The sequence below is a fragment of the Argiope bruennichi genome, chromosome 10, assembly GCF_947563725.1.
Source record: "Argiope bruennichi chromosome 10, qqArgBrue1.1, whole genome shotgun sequence".
In the NCBI taxonomy this organism is placed as follows: Eukaryota; Metazoa; Arthropoda; class Arachnida; order Araneae; family Araneidae; genus Argiope; species Argiope bruennichi.
In genome coordinates, this window is record NC_079160.1 from 126,925,800 (window position 1) to 126,946,115 (window position 20,316).

General features: G+C 29.1%; 1 protein-coding gene across 1 annotated transcript in view; it reads right to left on the reverse strand.

Moving 5' to 3' along the window:
- Positions 1-1,810: 1,810 nt before the first annotated feature.
- LOC129989209 (ras-related protein Rab-3-like) overlaps positions 1,811-20,316 on the reverse strand; it is a 33,659-nt gene continuing 15,153 nt past the window's right edge. The window contains exon 4 of the mRNA XM_056097588.1: positions 1,811-6,199. Coding sequence (XP_055953563.1) covers positions 5,887-6,199 — 313 coding nt within the window. The 3' untranslated portion in view covers positions 1,811-5,886. The remainder of the gene's footprint in view (positions 6,200-20,316) is intronic.

A 20,316-nucleotide genomic window follows, 5' to 3' on the forward strand; every position in this document is an offset into this window, starting at 1 on the left:
AAGTAATATGGCTTCTTCTTATTCAACTGCACTGTAAAGACAATTTACAAGGAAGCAGCTTCTATTCTGTGGAGGAAGCCGCAACTGGAATTCACCAATGTAAATATGTATATATCTTCTATTTTCATCAACCATTTAACTCTGTTGCACCCGAATATATAGATAACAGCCTCCAAACTGTGTGGGAGGCTGCAACTGTTAAGTCTTCAATGTAAATAACTGTAATCTTCAATTATATTCCCTTTTCCTTGTATTTTTTTAGAAATAATAAATCCAATGTGCGGCGAAAACAAAAAATTATTTAAAATTGAAAAAACATTTTGTTGTATTGAAAGGCATAAAAACTTTAAAGCTAATATTTCTCTTCTGTTAAAAAAACTTAACATAAATAATAATTATAATTACATAAAATTTTCTTTAGTAAAATGTAGTCCATTTTCATTGTTTTGTTAGCCCCCCCCCCGTTCATTTCTTTACTTTCTTCCCTGCCATAAATAAATGGACTTTTTAGATAGATAGCTTTGAAAGACCTTTTATTTCATCTATTTCAAAATCATGTCTTCACTTGATGCAAAATAATCTCCATTGGAGATTATATGTTATATATATATCTTAAGAAGAATAAACATTCGTTTTATAATTTGTTTAATAATATGTAATATTTGTTATTTTGGAATTATGCAGGACACAAAATAGAAATTAATTTAATCTCACAATTTTCAGAGAATGATTCTGCTTAACATATTTTTAACAGTTGAATGTAAAGACCAAAATCATTAATTTCATTTGAACCAAAACATAATAAATACATGGGAATTTAACTGATAATAATGCAATTCCATGTTTTTTCCCCTCCCTTCTCTCCTTATAACAACTTTAGAATGAGGAGTTTGAAGAAAACTTTTTTTTCTTTTACTTTAAAAGGCCAGTGAGTTTACTTGTTCATCAATTTTTTTTAAGCTGCAGTTTTACAATAGATTGCAGTTGAGAGAGAAAAAAAAAGCATGCCTTTTTGCCATTTTTCACCCATATACTGATATACTTATTGGGTGTCTTCTGTGGCAGTATGTGCTTCTCAGTACATTCTAGCAACAGGAGCATTACTGCCTTATATATATAAGAGGCACACATACCACTGGAATAACTGTTTGGTTCATTCACAACTAACAATATTTAATTCACCATAAAGGGCCTACTTATTTGTAACTTTTAATTTACGCTTAAAACCTTACCAATCTAATTTTTAGATTTAGCTCTATATATAGTTCTTTTAATTCCCCTTCCCTCTACCTGCACCTTCTTGGGAACCAAAATTTCCATCCTCTCATTATAGCCTTGCTAATTTATCAGGGAAAATTACAATTACTTGATTTCTTCACAGAAAAAAAATGCATAGCAGTCTTTATTCTGAAATTATATTGTTCAATAGTTTTTCATTGTTACTGAAAAAAAAAAATTAATGTCTGCAGTATTCAAATTGATGTGTCCATACTCATTAGCCCTCTTGATTCTATAAAGATTAACATGCTGTATGTTAAAGATTGCATACTTCATGTTAAGCTTTGCCAGATGAGAGAAAGTTATAGCTGAAATAACAACCAACAAATTTTAAAGAAAGATCTATTTAAAAATTACACAATATAATTGCACATTCAATTATTTCGCTTCTTACCAAAAAAGTAAATTTTGATTATGTATCTAGTTGGAAACTTTCTTTGCAAGATTAAAAGCAGCTTTTTTTTTTTTGAGTTTTATTATAGTTTTAAAGCAACAATATGAAAAACAGTGCAAAATAAAATTCATCTTGCAATAAAAACAAAAGAAAATTTTATTTTCTAAAGGATACATTACAATTTATTGATGGTTTACACTGTAACTATGATCTCTCCCTACTACACTTAGCATACAGTATAATAGCTAAAGTTTCCATTAAAAATTTCAGAACTTGTGCTTTTGAACACTAAAATAAAAACAAAAATTTTAAATAAGAACAACACAATCGCAAAAGAAATATACAAAATTATTAATGTATTACTTTTCAGCAATGACTGAATATTATCTTTGACTAGAAAAAGAAATAAAACCCGTTTCAGCAAACTAGTAAACTATTAAAGAAGATATTGCAAATAATAAGTAGATTTTTATGTGTAAACCAAATGTTAAAAAACTCAGTTCAAATAATATATAAAAAAATATGGTTATATTAAATGAGTGTATGATTTTTCTATACATAAATAAGTAACAATCTTGCAAACCACAAAGACTTGGATACTTTCATAAATCTTAGCATACAAAATATTCAAAAGCAATCTCTTTCACAAATAGCAATTACCCTTTTTTGAATTATAAACTTAATGAAATATGACTAGATAAAATTGTATAAAAAATAACATAAATAAATAAAAATAAATTTTCTAAAACATTTTTTTCCCAATCTAGTATATAAAGAAATAAAAACAATAAAATTCATAAAAATCTCAACAACATTAAAAGTAATCTGAAACTCTTGAATAACATACATAGATAAACTGTAAAAGTGAACAAGAATAAATTATATTATTTGTACAATACATAGTAAAATTTCATTTTTTTATCATCTATAAAGTAATGTGTAGAACATATATATTTATTTAGATTATTATAAAGCACTTGCATGCAACTATATATAACTTTGTAGAATTATTTCTCTACTCCAAAAATTCAATATAAATGCTTTTGTTGTGAATTTCTATCACTTTTACACAATAGTTCATCATAATATATGAGGCATTTGCAGTATGAGATGAGATAATACAATAAATGTTTCAAGGCAATGCAACAAATGTGCCAAATTTTATAATTTAGGCAATTCTACACATTTAATACTAACATGTACTTCTTATAAATCTAGCAACATTCACAACAATTACATCAAATCTAAAATGGGAAAAGCTAATCCTCACTCCACTAGATTTGCCTAGAAAAATCCTAATTTCTCTCGTTCTCGATTGAAATGAATACCTCACACAGCAACTGAAAATAACCTAATCCAAAGTAACACAAAGAATTTTCAGCACCATTTTTATCTCAGCGCAACTAATAACTATATGGTAGTTTACTTCTCTCACAAGCCAAGAAAAAAAAAAACTATTATTCTTTCATTCACTTATCTATAACCAAAATTTTATAAAATATTTCAAAAATTATTTAAAATAAACTTTAAATTCATACAGACAGGAAAAAGAGAGAGAAAAAAATTGTCAATTTATAAAACTAAAAACCATAAATAATACAATTTGAAAGAATGTAGCATTACATTTCATTGGGATGAAATTTCTTTGAATTTTACAATTCGTTAACAAAATTTAAAATAAAAAGTTATTTTCTATTAAAATCCTATACTAATTGAAAATATCACTGCACCATAATAAAAATGTATTTTTCTAATTATTCTATTATGACAAATCTTTTCATAATTGAAAATTTTTAAGCACTTTGCAAGCAGTCTAAATATACATGATTTATTATTATTTTTTTATAAAAATTTGTTAAAAGAATTTTTACACAAAGCGGTTTAAAAATACACTGTGTATTGGAAAAACTATACACATTTCTAATTTAAATGCAATTAAAAAAATTAAGTTTGTCTATACATCATTTCTCAAGCCATCTCACCTTATTTCTGATAATACAAAAAAACAAGGGAACTTTATAACAGTATGATTATACTATAGAAATAATATAATCAGAATGCTGAATAATTTAATTATGAAAATATGAGGAAAATAAAGCTTTTTCCACATTAGATTTACTTCTCATTTAAATTCTAAATTTCACACACATATAGAGAAGTTTAATATATACATTTAATGACTGACACAGACACAATTTATAATACCTATTATTTTCATTCATCCATACAATTAGATGTTTAAATAAGTCACAATAACTAGTGATTTGATTGTTATTTACACAAAAGAGGCAAGTTTTTTTCAGACTAATGAAACAACTGCACTAATTCTTTAAACATAGTATGAAAATAAACAATCTAATTAAAAAAAGATATGTCCTTGACTGCAATTTAAATGCTTGCTTCAATTAAAAAAGCTAGTTCCTTGCATATTTCAGAGCTTCTCTTTGCTAATATAGATAACTTTATCAAGTAACATCATTGAGGATTACTTGCCTTATACTGTATATAACTGAGAGTATGCATTCTTTTTCCAGCAAAAAAAATAAATAAATACACAAATATGCAAACACATAAAAAAAGTTAAAAATAAAGAACAGTTAGTTCATAATAATACCAAGAAACAAGTATAATTTTTGTTCCATTACAAATATTCTGACATTTAACCATTCAAGCTCTTGGAATGTTTTATATCAATCATTTATTTAGAAAGTTAATATATCCTTCAGCATAATTTCACCTGGCAAGTAAGTTTATTTCATATTTGTAATTAGACTACAATAAAGATGCAATTAATTAGAGTGGCAGTACTTAGCATCTGCTTTAAAAGTAAGCAGAAAATATTAAGAATAAAAAGCTAGCAAATATCAATTAATATCGAGCATCTTCAATTCAAGTGCTATTAACATCATTATCCAGCTAGTAAAAAGTAATGGCATAAGGGGAAAAATTACAAAAATATGTCTGAGTAACTATTGTCATCATACACAAGGAAGGATTTAAACAATGATAATACACTTCCTACAAAATGATTATTTTATATTTTAGATCAAGATATAGGGTCTTTGAAGTCTTAATAGAATATTTATCAATCACCTGACACCAAGATGGGAGAAAAAAATTCAATTCAAGCTTCAATATAAGAGAATATAATCATTTTACTACATTTACCTAGAATAATAATCATAATTTAAGTATTTTGCCCATCTGAGAGGGTGAAAAAAATCCGACTTTCAACTACTTCTGTTACAAGTCATTCTAGCACATTTTGTTCAACGCCAAAATAAATATAAAATTTGCCAACAAAATCTCAATCAAAATAAAATAATCAAGGCTTGGTAGAGTTCCGATTCGTTACGACTTTCATATAGTTCATTTAGACCCAAGTAGTGAAAACAAAACCAGATCACAAAAATATATTTTGTTTTATAAGTAATGATTTAAAAATGACAAGAATTTCAATGCAAAATTAGCTCCTTTTAATCTGTTTTATTCCTTAAAAGCAAGTCCTTTTCACTTGAAAAAATTTGTAAAAAAAACCCCTTGCAATATTACTGCTAAGGTATCCTGTAATATACATAACACTTAAACATCTAAAAAATTTTGACAAAGACACTAATACATTGTAACATTCATACATGTGTTAATTTCCATGAATGCACTGAATATTTAATGTTAAATGAAATATATCTGCACCCTCTCATGCTAAATAACAACTTCTATTGTAATATATTTGAATAAAATACAGTGTGGAATGAAAAGCATGATTGATGAGAAAGAATGTTAAGTATTCTATATTCTACTACTAAGTCTGATTTCCCATAAGCAGTTACATTAGTAAAATACATTCATTTGAAGATCTGAACAAGCAATGTTCAGTCTCAAGGATTCAATTATATTTCTGCATAATTTTAATGTCATCTAATATATAGAAATAGATATTATTTTTATACTGTAAGATGAATTTTTCATAATACACAGAATATAACTGAAAATTATACCCCCTTTTTTATATATAAAAAAAGGTTTAACACACCTTATTTTTATCCATCTAAATCAGAAAAAAAAAAAAAAATGAATTCTGAATTCTCATGTATCTTCATGAATCGCACAGCCTCAAGATATTGAATCCTACCAAGCCTTTTTATCAAACATTTAAAAAAAGAAGAAGGAACACTGTATGGTAATGAGAAAATACATCTTGGGAATTGAAACTTTTAACACTGGCATCCAGCAGTTGGGGGAGCAGGGTTTTCTGTAAGCCGAGTGCCCTTGGAAGCATTAACGAGATTAGGATCAGAATCAAGACTTTCGGACATCTTATCACAGATGATATCCACAAGGCGCTCAAATACAGCTTTAACATTTACGTTTTCTTTTGCAGAAGTTTCAAAAAACACCAAACCCAACTGCTCTGCCAGCTGGCGCCCCCTTTCGGCTGAAACAACACGTTCATCTTCCATGTCACATTTGTTTCCCACAAGAACAACTTGAGCATTGTCCCAGGAATAAGTCTTGATTTGTGTAACCCTTTAACAAATAAAATTTAATAAAAAAGGTATATTATTTTAAATGAAAACCAATCTTAACAGACACTTAAATTCACATATACAAAGAAAAACAGTTTTGTCTAATTATATAATTTTTAAATTTATGAATTCATTCCAATACAATGTTTTAACCACTTGCTCCATAATATATTTGGGATATATATATATAATTAAATAATATTAAATGAGATTTTATAATAGATAATTCATTTTCAGTATAAAATTAGTGTGCAACATAGAACTGTGACTCAATAAAAGAAGCAATAATAATAATGCAAAATATAGCATAGTAAAAATACAGCCAGGTATAGTATAGTATAATAAAAGTATAGTATAGTATTTTTATAGTAAATATAAAAACAATAATAATAAGTAAAAGAGAATTAAAAGTTTAAACATCAATTTTAAATCGAAATAAAATAAATGAGTGATGAAATAATTATTTTCATCCAAAATCATTTCTAGGAGATATTAGATTTCCTTTCCGAGCACACTGATCATCTTTTATTCTAAATTTAACTCAGTTACATTTAAATAACAAAATTTATGTTCACTGCACAAGATATACAAAATCATACAGAAAATTATTCTATATGTAGTAATTATTACAAAACCTAATTTAAAATCCGAGCAGTTGTCTATTTTATACCTTGGCAAGTAACTCACATCCCTTTAGAAGATTAGTTGATCATTGCAAAACATTAAATTTTTCTGACAGTATTTAATCATATTTAAAGAACTCTATCAGGGTAGCTAGCATTTCTGCTGTTTGAATTTCCCTAACTTTTCCAGGTTTTTAAAGAAATCTTCTTAACATTTTCCAGATGCTTCTAATATCTCCAGAACTGTCACTTTATTTTATTCTCTTTAATTATTCCACAATATGCACTTAATTTTATTTGAAAAGTTGTTCTACTCTTTAAAGTAAAATCAATGTAAAATAAAATTTAATAAAAAAAAATTACATACTGAATTTTAGATAAGCTTCCACTGTGTGTGTGTGTGTGTTTTGAAAATATATTAACCAACACTAGAGGATAAAGCCATCTAGACAGATTTTTAGTTAACTAGTTATATATCAGAACTGTTTGTAAATTTACTCAACAAAAATATATGTACATTGGTGGAGTGCTTAAGAATCAAATGAATTGTTTCCTTCCAGTGGGGTCTCTTCAATCCATACTATTTACCAACATGGCAATCAGAATTGAACAATAATTTTTCTATCAGAAAAAAGTTTATTTATAAATACAAAATGAAATCTCTGCACCAAAAAAAAAAAAAAAATTCTTCAATGAAGACAAAGCTGCATTGATTTTTGACTCACAAATTGTAATTAAAAAAAAAAAATCGCTTGCATGCTGGCTCAATACTTAGTCCATAAAATAGAGAAAGAAGTGGAAATTTGATCCTTAAAATTCTCTTTCTTATTACATAAAAAGAAATATGTTTTAGAGGTATAAATTTCAAAAAGATAGTATGAATGAATTTTGTAAATTTTTATGGCAGATAATTAACAACAGTTAAAATACATCAAACTGTGTAAGAAAAATGCTGTCCTTCTCCTTCAAAAAATTTGTTTGAAAAAATTACAAGAGGTATTTGTTTCAATATAATGTATCAAACAAATTAATTCTTCGTGTTGAATGTTATTTTTAAATTATAGAGCATTTTTTGGAATGTATGGAAAATTTTAAATAAACACAAAATGAGGGGAAAATATGCTACAACAAAGTATTATTATGAATAACGTTCCATTTCAAGTCATCCATAGCACCCATTTATATGAAGAATTTAGTAATCCATGTTTATAATGTTTAAAAATAAACAAAAAAAAAAATGTTTTATGCAACTAATAACAATAACATCTGATACTTCATAATTCAACAAAAAAATCTCTGAGAAGAAGGAAAAAAATAATTATTGTAAATTATTTATTTAATTTAAAAAATTGTTTTGGAATTACAATAATGGTTCAATATTTTACAACCAGTTTTGAATATTAATACCTTAAATTCATACTTTCGCTCTCTTAATATAATCAATTTGACATTCGAAGGAAGAAAAGAGGGAGGGAGACTCTGTATATATCTTTTTAAATAAAATAGCATTACAGCTTAATAACATTACAGCTTAAAGTCATTACAGTAACTGGAAGTAGGCTGCCTTTTCCCATAGTACATAAAACCATTTTCACTAATTATGGTAGTTATCTTTCTCTTCCATAGTCGGTTTTATATCGCCAGCAAAAGTTCGATTTTCATTTATTGCTCACAATGCTTCCTTCTTAGGAAAAAATACCAGTGAATGGTCACTTCAATAAAAATTAATGATTTATATATAAAAAAAATTCTGATCAATTTTAGATCAATTGGTCTGACTTGTAGAGCCTCAATACACGTATTTATTTTCATTATTAGAGGAGATTTATAAAGTTTTGGAATGCTGAAAAATTATTAATTGATTTTCTGTAAGGAACATAGATCTAATAAAAGACAGAAGACAATTTTTTGACACTTCTGTTTTTCTTTATATAATCCACCCTCTTTATCAAGGAGAAAACCTTTGTTCGGTTATTCCATATAGTGTGTTTTAACATGGTTATGATACTGGGGGCTGTGTGTAATTCTAGAAAGAATGATGTTAAAATCTTTAAAAACTTTCTTCTGGGTTGATTGTTGGACTCAGATCCGCCAAGTTTTTACTACTACAAAGTAGCAGTTGTCAATTAGCAAGTAGTTATTTCTTGAGTAAAAGTTTCTTACGAAGAAAGAATTTTTCAAATTTTAATTTTAACCATCCACTATTTTTTGCAAACCAGCTGGTTCATTAAAATTAATCAGGATTGTCACTCAAATATGGAAAAAAATTCCTTTTGTTTTCTCTGTATGTAGATGTAATATAAGAGAAAATGTTCGAGTAGCACTCATGTGCTAGTTATAATGGAATAACAATTTTAATGAGTGAAAAAAGCAAGAAAAGATAGCAGCAATTTAATATTACTCTAAATAATAGTATATTAAAAGAAAGCTTATAATTTCATACAGGAAAAAAACAACAACAATTTATCTTTATTTATTGCCCAGAATTCAGCAAGACAGAATTTACATATTAAGGGAGGGGCATTCATCACCTCTCTTGTTCTTTAATTGTAGAGTCACCAAATTAAGGACTCGGGTGAAATAAAGCACAAAATAACATTTTTGCCATCATGATACAAATCATTTAATGATTACTTAACGATTTTTTTATTTTTACTTATTTTCATTTTTAATGCTGCTTTACATTTGTTGAACTCTTTTTCTTTTTCCTGCTTTTCTAAACTTCATAATACCTCAGAGTTGCTAATTCAGCATAATGAAACAAATCTTTTGAAATCAGAACATTTAAAACACCTTCATAAAAACTTAAAGACATCATACACAGACCAAGTAATAAATCTTCTTTTAGATTTTCAACCATCATATACTTTTTTTTCTTATCTAAATCTACTTATCTACTTTCCACAGCTGCATTGCTACATGACAACACAAGAATAATTTTTATAACTTCCCGAAAATCAAGGAATTCTTTTGATCTCAAAATATTAGAATAGAAATAATCTTAAATTTTTTTTTTTCACTGAATGAATCAAACTTTTTTTTGTATTCATTTTTTAGTTTTTTTCAGAAAATATTCAAATTAGATATTTGCACTTTCTGAGCATGCCAGAAAAACATGTTTGTGCTGTGGAATAAAAAAGTTGATGGATTCATTTTTCACATAGTAAGAAGGCATTGTTTTTCAATAAATGTGAATTCAAACAAGATGCAGTTTTTAAAATAGCAAAATTTTTGGGCATGCATACAATTTTTTTTAATAGCATTCTTCACAAATATAAAACATTCTGCTAAAAAGTCTTCTTTTTTCCCAGTTTCAGTAGCTCTATTAGTAATCAAGTAATTTGTAGTCTCTATTCCAATATTGGTATTTTTTTTACAGTCTCAGATTTTTAGTATCATCAAGTTCTATTAAAATAATTTGTCTAATGTTTTTACTTCAATTATGCTTCCTTGTATAACATTTTTCATTAATTGCTTAACAAGAATGAAAAGATTTTCATAAAAAAGCACCACTGATTGAAATGTCTGGAATTTTTAAAGAAATATTTGAAGAATATTAGTAATATAACAGAAGAAGCTAATTTCAACCATAATTTATTTTGACAAGCATTCATATTATCACTTCTGGCAGATCCAGTAAAAGTTCTTAACTGAAATTTATGTACTTCTTCATGTTGTCAAAAAATTTTAGAGCATATTTGTAAACACTGACATTTTCTACCCAGTAAATAGAACAATATTTCAATGAAAATTTTGAAGAACCAACAACTTTCAGGAAACTGGCATGTCTAGCTGGATTATCTTTAAATATTTTATGCACTGCTCTTAGAGTAACACCTACTTTCCATCCAGTAGATTTATGTCCACACTGAAACACTCCATGGATTACGAGCAATTCATAAATAACCAAATCTGAAATTTTACTGTCACTTTCACATGTTTTAACAATTGTAAATTTACATTTGGTCCATCCTTCCTAATTTGTAAAATTAGCTATATGTCCAAACTTGATATAACTTTTTAAAAATTCGTAAACAGTTCTTAAGCAATGGTTTGTTTTACGAATACTGAATTCCAATATCTTATGGTTGATTCACACAAATATCCTAGAAAAAAATTAATTTGGAATATTTGTAAAGTGCTGTGCATCAAAACATATTATAAACTTTTTACTGTTTAAGGATTTCTTTAAAGAATGGAGCTAATCCATAATTAATAATGCACCAGCATTTTTTACAATCCAAAGTATTTTTTTTTAAGCTATTTCATTATCGGTGAACATATACGAAAATATTCCATATATATCATACAGTACATTAAAGGCCAAATGAGACAAAACAAATTTTGATGTCCATAAAAGTTCAGAAGACCAAATCACATCTACTTGTAAACAAGTCATTATTGCCTGCATATAAAGTGCATACCACTTTTCTTGTCCCTTATGATTATTGATAATTTTTCATTTTTAGAGCTATAGCTACCATCTTTTTTTCTTGCAATGTTTGGAGATTGGCAGTTTTTTAGATAAAAAAGGGGAGGGGGCTAAGAAATTTAAAATTCCCTCCAATTCCCTGTTTTTATGGAAATTTTCAAATTTTCCATTTCCCCTGTTTTTAAGATGATTTTGAAATTTCCCGTATTTTCTCGATGCCATGGTAACATTGATTAATGCTTGTTAAAATTTTCAATTAAATATTTTATATAACTTGATCTCTTAATAGTTTCTTAGACAAATATTTTTAAACTTCAAATTTTGATATTACATAACTATTATAAAAGCTTTAAATTACTCTGTTCATTAGACTATGCATCTCTCCAATTCACTGATAGACTCCAAAAAGTTTTTAACATTAAGATGAAGCAGAAGTGATTAAACTTCAACTAATATAAAATCTTTTTTTGCTGAAACCAAACATTTTTTTTTAAATATAAAGGTGTAAAATAGAATCGTCCAGCACTGAAACCACATGCGTACTACACCATTTTTTTTTTAAGAAAGCAGTCTCCTATCTTCTTTGAGAGCTTCCGGAATAGTGGTTTGTTCTACCTGGTAGGTAAAAAAAGGATGTGGAGTTAGCCACATTCAGCCGATGATGGAATGTGTCTCCTATGGGAAGGGTTGTACTGTGGCTGATGATGACCCTTAGGATTCAGTTGTAGTTTCTGCTAATGCTGTCACAGTGGTCCATTCATTTAGATTTTTCCACCGTGCATTTAAGATGGCTGGCGGCAAATAAGCAAGGGAAATATATGTGTGCCTTACAAAGAGCACCAAGATGAATTTGATTGAAAGAATTAATGTTGTGGAAAGACGGATTTTTTTAAAGTATGGTGAAATTGGTCTTTATGAGAAAAGTCTACAAGAAAATGTAGCTAGCTAGAAGATAAAAAGTTGAATAGACAAGATTTTGCTGAAATATATTTGAGAAAAATAAAGAATGCATTTATAACCTGAATGTTTGTAGCTCAACAGCTATAAACTGGAATTTTACGTAGTAAAATATGTGTAGATATATATAAAGTTGAAACTTGTATGATTAGCAGCTTTGATGTAAACTGTTGAAATTGATAAGACTGAAGTGTGGTAATATATAAGATTTAATAAGTGGCCATTACCATTCCACTGTTATGACGAACGCACCTAGATTTCAATTTAGTTTTATTGTATTGTAATAGATAATACCATGGGTTCTACTAATCCAAAATGCTAAGATTCATGCCATAAGTTTGAGTACAAAGCGAGCTGCTGGTATTCGCTCAAAAAAAAGAGAAGAGGGCGGCAGTTAGTTTTGCTATGAGCAGACATCTTGTTAGGCAACGCCCTGTGGTGCTATCTAAGTATTTTTACTTCAAATTTTAATGTAATTAACCTTTCCTGTCTTAATTGTTAATGTTCTGTCAATTTTGTTTACTCTAAATAAATTATCTGTTTTTCTTTAAACGTGACTTCGTTTTTTAATCAGTACCCTAGACACTGATCCAAATGGAATTGAATGGGCATTTTATCCCACCCAGTTCTACAAACTTGGAGGAACAGGCCTGGGATTTTAAATTAAATTTTTTTTCCATGTTGAAATTTTAGATTTTCTCTATCTTAAAAGTAGCCTAAAAAATAAAAGTTAAGAATGTTCCTTCAGTAATTCATTTATAGATAACGTAAAACTCATCGGACGAACGACCCTGCTCTCGGGGGAAAGCAGAAGAAACCGAATCATGGAGACAACAACTGGATCATCGAAGAAAAACGCCCCGAAACAAGAAATTGCATCAGTAGATGAAACTCCGTCAATTGGAATCTTTGCTAAAGAAAACTCCGGCATCCAGTCTCCTCGACAAATGAGTATACAGCGTCAACGGAAGAGTTTCCACCTGTGCAACGAAGGAATGTGTGTTCTCGTATCTCGAAAGCATCATCAACGGAAAAATCATCGAACCATCGAAATTAAGTATGCACCGTCGAGTATAAAATATAAAACATTGTGCCGTCGCGTACAACTTCTGAGCAAAATTCGCGTAAGTACTTCTGAAATATTTTGGTTACGTTCCAGAATTGAATCGCCTGTCCTGAAAATAACCTATGGACGCTCTCCAGCTCTTTTTTTATTCAAACAATGTGACAGTCCATTGATCTATTTATTTAAATCCATTGATAATTGTTGTTTATAAAAATTTCAACTTCATGAATATGTATGTTTTATATATAGTGACAGCTTCCACTTTCGGTTTTGTTTTTGAAGTGTCTATTCTATAATAAAGGTAGGGAAATTAATTTTAAGTAAATTATTGAATAATTAAAAGTTATTATTTTTATTTTATTGAAAAAATAATATTTTTGTTTTGAGTTCTGAATTTAACTCGTTTCTTGAAATTTATATGCACTATTCCGTCTTTTTATTGTGTGATATTAAAAAGAAGAAAACATCGAGTCAACGACTAGACAATGACCTTGAGTGGCGCAAGGGAGGTTTGCTCAATTTTGAATTTTACTTATATTTTTGATTTAATTTTGAATTTTACTTACATTTTGATTTAATTTTGAATCTTACTTATATTTTGATGTAATTTTGGGCTTTCCTACATTACAATTGTTTTATTATCAGTAGTATCTTTTTGAAAGTTATTATCAGTGATATTTTTTTAATTTTTAATTTCAAAGTGGAACCGTGTTTAAAAATAATTTATGCATTTTAAGATCTAGTTTTAAGGAATTACTTTTAAATTATCCAAAGATTCATTTAAAATTTCAAGTTTAAAGCGAAACTAATCTAATATGGCTTTTAATTAAACACGCTAAAGCATAGAGAATTTTGGATAAATTTCAAAATTAATACAGATCTTTGATTTAGCATCAAGTCCCTTTTTCTCTCAAAATGACTTTCTTACTAAAAGATAAGAAAGAAGATTTAATTGCTCTCGCGAAACAATTCGGCGCAACCGTTGAAACCGATTTAACGAAACCCAAAATTAAAGATCTGATTTTAAAAAGCGGAAATTATGATGAGGAAGATGCCTAAATGATATTAGATAGTATCATTGCGGACAGACATCTAGCAGAAGTAGAAAAACAAAACGAAAGAGAAGAGCGATTGCGGAAGGAGGAACGTGAGCACGAACTTGAGAAGTTGAAAATCCAAGCTCAAAGAAATGTTGGTCATGAAAACTCGGCAGATATTTCAGTAACAAATAAGGCTTCGTAAGAGATGTTCCACCGATTCAATATGAAAGATGACATAAGTTTAAATTTAACGTTATTTGAGCACCATACCAGTTTAACGTTACTGCCAAAAGCGCAAAAGGTCCAGAAGTGACCTGTGCAGTTAATTAGAAACTCATATGTCGAAAAAAAATAAACCATTGAGACCTGTGAATTGTTGTTACTGCCAGACACTAGGACATTATGGCGTAGTTGTCCACGACGACCCAAAAATACGAAAAATAACAAACCTTTGGTGCCTGTTGTACAAGTTTGCTGGGAACTTTCACGAGAGAAAATGATAACAAGAAAAGTAGCTTTAAGAAGCAAAACTTTCAGTGCATTAATCGACACTGGTAGTTCAGTCACACTCCTCCGAGAAGATATTAGCAAACAAATCATTAAACCTTCAGAACTCTCAAGAAAAACGATTATATTATCTGGTTTAGGGAAGTCACAAGTCAAAACAAAAGAGTCATTTCGGCAAGATATCGAATTAGATGGATAAAAATATTCTCTGACATGGCATGTAGTGCCGGGGCCTCCGAGAACGAAGAAAGCAATAAAAGTTTAATGGGCCTGGAACAGTGACCGTTTCCACCATTACCGGTTTTAACTAAGCGATGAACTGCCTTCAGCTTTGGTCAGTTGAATGTCCATTGTCCCTAGCGTCCGTTCGTTTGTAATTGTAAAGATTTTTGAAGATTTTTTTTTTTTTTTTTTTTGCATTAAAATTCTATGATATCGCCTTTGGATTACTAAACCGAAGTACCGTATCACACTTGATTATCATGTGAGTAATTATCTATTTTTCTTTAATAGCTGTTTTTTTTTTGTTTTTTTTTTGAGATATAAGTTCTAATGTGAAGTACACATTAAGCCTAAAATTCCTTTCTTGTCTCTTAGTGTTAGACTATTTATTGCAGAGTGTAAACACGAGTGGATAAAAGATTCATACAATTCAATTTGTGTAATACTAATAACCGAATTTTGTTTGCTTATAAAATATTTTTTAGGGAAACAAACAGAAAACCAATTTTTTGCATTTAGTTTTTTTAAACTTTTTTCGCATGAAATATTTTACTTTTTAAAATAATTGTAAACCAGTCGATAGCTTCTAAAGTTCAGAAAAAATAACATTATTATTTGAGAAAAAAGAACTATCACTAAATATTAAAAAATTAGAGCATTATTTTATAAAAATATCACAACTATTTGGAACCTATCCATTTGGAAATGTGAACAATGTTTAAATTAACTTTAGATTATTTTTGCTCAATGGAATACATAATTTGATATTTTTTATTATTCTTTAAAAATAACAATGCCGCCAGTCTGCTGTATACCAAGTTGCAAATCGAATTATCCTCCTACTTTAGAAAATATAAGAGTATTTAAATTCCCCAATGATGCATATCTGAAGAAACAATGGCTCCGAAAAATACATAGAAAAGATTTTACGCCTACTTGAACAAATTTTACGAGCAGAAAAAAAAAAAAAAAAAAAAGAATTAATACCTTGTTAAAACTGCATTAAAAATATATGTCTCTTTTCATTTGAAAGAATTTTTTGTGATTTTTTCAGAGAAAGAAGCACCCTTCTAAATCGAAATAAAAGATGTAGATTTTTATAATTTTGCGGATGAAGAAGAGTAGTTCCTTTATATATTTATCTTTCTGGATATGTGGTTTACAAGCTAAAACCTTATTTGCATTGTAGCGACTGTATAAAATTATTATCAGTGGAAAAAGAATTGACTTTTGAAATGGCAAACTCTGTTGCTAAAGAATATTTGCTTGATATTGATAAAGGAGAGTTGACATATCTAGATGAAAGCACCGTTAAAATTTTTGTAGCAAGTTTCAAAATTTTTAAATTTATTTTAACAGACAATAAAAGTCTTCTCCACTCAGAAAATATACGATCAGCATTAAAAAAAAATATTATGTAAAATTCCAGATTTAAATATTGCAGGCATATGCTGTATAATGTCAACGAACAAAAGAAGAGCACAGTCAAAAATTTATATCTGTTTTTATTAATATATTTTAAAATAATTATTCCAAACTCAAAAATAGTAATGCAAAGTTAAGTAAAAGCAAAAAAAAAAAAAAAAAACTTTATATCACAGTGCATCTTAGTTGTATTCATGAAAACAAAGTATTAATATTAATAATAAAATTTAAATTGTTGATGGATTTTTTTTCTTCTTTTTTTTTTTTTTTTTTTTTTTTTTGTGAGGCAAAATCCAACCACACATCCTCGTGGCAAAACTCTTGGGGAACTCTGATTTTTAAAGAATCGGATGGCTGACGTGGCTGTGGCAATTTCACATTAAAGTTCAATGATTTTTATAAATTTTTTACTTTCAAATAGTGTTAAAAAATTACCCATTCAAATATTTGAAAGAAAGAAAAAATAAATACTCTCTTAAACAGTTTAATGATTATTCTCCGAAATTATTTTTTAAAATCAATGAATATATATTTTAAATATTTTATATGTTTATTCTGTTCATGTATAATTAACTTTAATAGCTCTATATAAAATTAACAACTAATGAAAGAGTAACGATGCTGTTAATTACTCTTAAATTTAAAGCTATTTTGCACAATTTATTTAAAGAAGAGTGGAAAAAAAAAAAAAAAACTGAACGAAAAAGGATGTAAGCAATACAATTAAGCGAAAAGCAACCATCGCTTAGTCGTTTCCTCTTTTCTCGGAGGCCCCGGTGGTGCCTACGTCATATTTAGATTTTCAGGCAATTATTGGGTCAGGCATTTTAGAACACGCCTCACTTGACTTCGCCAAAGAAGGTGTTAAATTTCGAAGAAGAGAACACGTGGAAGTATTTTTCATGCATGCGCAGCTACATGAGGCAAGACCACTAGATGAAATCGAAATAGAGCACATTTCTAATCCAGAAGTAAGAAAAGAATTATAGGAGATAATTTCCAGTTACAAGCCAAAATAAACTGAAACTACAGATGTATCCATGAGAATTATTTTAAAGGACGATATTCCAGTCTACCAACTTGCAAGAAGACTTTCATTTCTAGAGAATCAAACAGTGAATAAACAAATAGACGAATGGTTAGAAGAAGGGATAATCAGAACCAGCTCATCTGAGTATACGAGTCCAATCGTAATAGTAAAGAAGAAAGATAGTACTACTATAAACTCCAAAAAGCTAACGTATACACTACCCTTGATTTAAAAAACGGATTTTTTCATGTCAACGTAAACGAAAACTGTGAACTGTTCGCAACTTTTGTAGTTCCGACGGACAATTCGAATTCAACAAGGTACCTTTCGCTCTGAGTACCAGTCCTAGCGTGTTCCAGAGGTATGTATACAGTATTTTCAGAGAACTTATGCAACGAGGACTTAATAATTCCAGTTAAAGACGAAATTGAAAGTCTCGAAAAGTTAAAGAAAAGGTTTGAAGTAGCTTCTAAATACGGTTTAGAAAACAAAATTCCAAAATGTTAATGTCTGCAGAAGAGAATAGAGTTTTTAGGTCACATCGTCGAAAAAAAGTCAATTCGTCCGTCAACAGCAAAAACACTAGCAGTAAAAAAATTTCCAATACCGACAACGGTAAAACAAGTTCAAAGTTTCCTAGGCCTAACCGGCTATTTTCGCAAGTTCATTCCCCAGTATTCAAAGATAGTATAGATGAGTGACCTGACTAGAAAGGATACTCCATTTGTGTTTAACCAACCACAGTTTGAAGCATTCGGAAAGCTCAAGAAAATTTTAACAGAAGGTCCAGTGTTAAATATATTTCGACAAGGAAGAAAAACAGAATTACATACGGACGCAAGTCAACATGGATATGGAGCCATTTTACTGCAAGAAGGTGATGACAGAAAACTGCATCCTGCATCCATGTCTCAAAAAACTTCTCCAACGGAAGAAAATTATAGCAGCTACGAATTAGAAGTCCTCGCCATGGTTACAGCACTTAAGAAATTTCGCACCACCTTTTAAGTAATCACTTCAAGATTGTGACAGACTGTTCCGCTTTCCAAAAAACTATGGATAAAAAGGGCTTAGCAAGATGGGCACTTCTTTTAGAAGAATTTGACTACGAAATTATTCAACATCCAGGCAAAAGAATGCAACATGTAAATGCTCTAAGCTGGAATCCGGTGGCGGTAATATCAAACGAAACTATTACAGTGATTGAAAAAGACCCCAGAAAGAGGATGAAAATGTCCAAAATTTCAGATCGGCCATTAGCAGCAGTGTTAATCAAGAATTTTTCGAAAGAAACGATATCTTATATAAATATGAAAATGGTCGTGAATTAATAATTGTTCCAAGAGACATGCAAAACGAATTAATCAAGTTAGCTCATGAAAAAGGACACTTTTCAACAACTAAGAACGAAGAAATCATCAAGCAAGAATTCTTTATTCCAAATCTAACCAAACGAGTATAAAATGAACTGTGTATCATGTATATTAGCAAATAAGAAAAGTGAGAAGAAGAAGGATTTTTAAACCTTATTCCTAAAGAAAAATATACCACTAAATATCTATCATGTCGATTTTATAGGTTCTATGCCATCCACGAACAAGAAATATTAACATATGCTGGACAGTTGTTGATGCATTTACTAAATTTACTTGGCTATACCCAGTCAAATCTATTTCTATTGAGGACGCACTTGACAAATTAAGATTACAACAGAAAACGTTTGTCAATCCAAAGAGAATAACCACTGATAGAGGATCAGTATTTACCTCTAAAGCATTTGGTGATTATTGCATCGACGAGAATATCCAACATCGACAAATAGCAACCGGAGTACTTCGAGAAAATGGCCAAGTAGAAAGAATATATCGCACACTCATACCTGTCTTGACTAAATTGTCAATTGATGACCCTACAAAATGGTACAAGCATGTAGACAGACTACAGAGCATCCTTAACAGTACCTCAAACCGCAGTACCAAATGGACACCTTTTGAACTGTTAATTGGCACCACTATGAGGAATAAAGAAGACCTCCAAGTACGAGACTTCCAGTTGGAAGAATTAATAGAAGAATCACAAGAACAGAGAGATCTACTTCGGCAAGACGCAAAAGGAAACATTCAGAATATACAGGCCCAAAATAAGAAGAACTGTGATAGAAAGCGCAAGAAAGTTCTAGTATATCAGAAAGAGGATTTGGCAGATATTCAACGAACTCAATTCGGGTTTGGACTAAAGATACAACCAAGATTTTTGGGAGCATACAAAATTATAAAAGTAAAGCTGAGAGATAGATTTTGAGAAAATAGGCGACCATGAAGGTCCTAATTTGACCACGTCGTCTGCTGATTTGATGAAATTTTACTGACCAGGTTGAATAAAACGAAATTGAGGTGATTTTTAATAACTGCATTTTATACTGTAATATATTCCATTTTTATGTATACTTTTATATTTTTCTAACATAATTTAGCTTCAATAAATATACACATACGTTTTTTCTATGTTCCGTCCATTAATTTTCCTTTTGTAGTGAACTTCTGTCTGAGTTATCAACAATTATGTAAACTGTGTTTTTCTTTAGATTGTGCATTTCTATTTTAGACATTTTTTTCCAGTGATGTATTCAGCAAATTATTACTACTAGTGTAACGTACCACTCTATTAAGAACCAACGTATTTAAAGTATTTATTTTTTTTTACTTACGAATTTATTTTTTTATAACAATTTGGCCCAGTGGAATTTAATGTCAATCTTGAGTGCCAGTATGCAAACAACGATGAGGTCATCGTTCTATCGGGACTGGCAGAGTTGT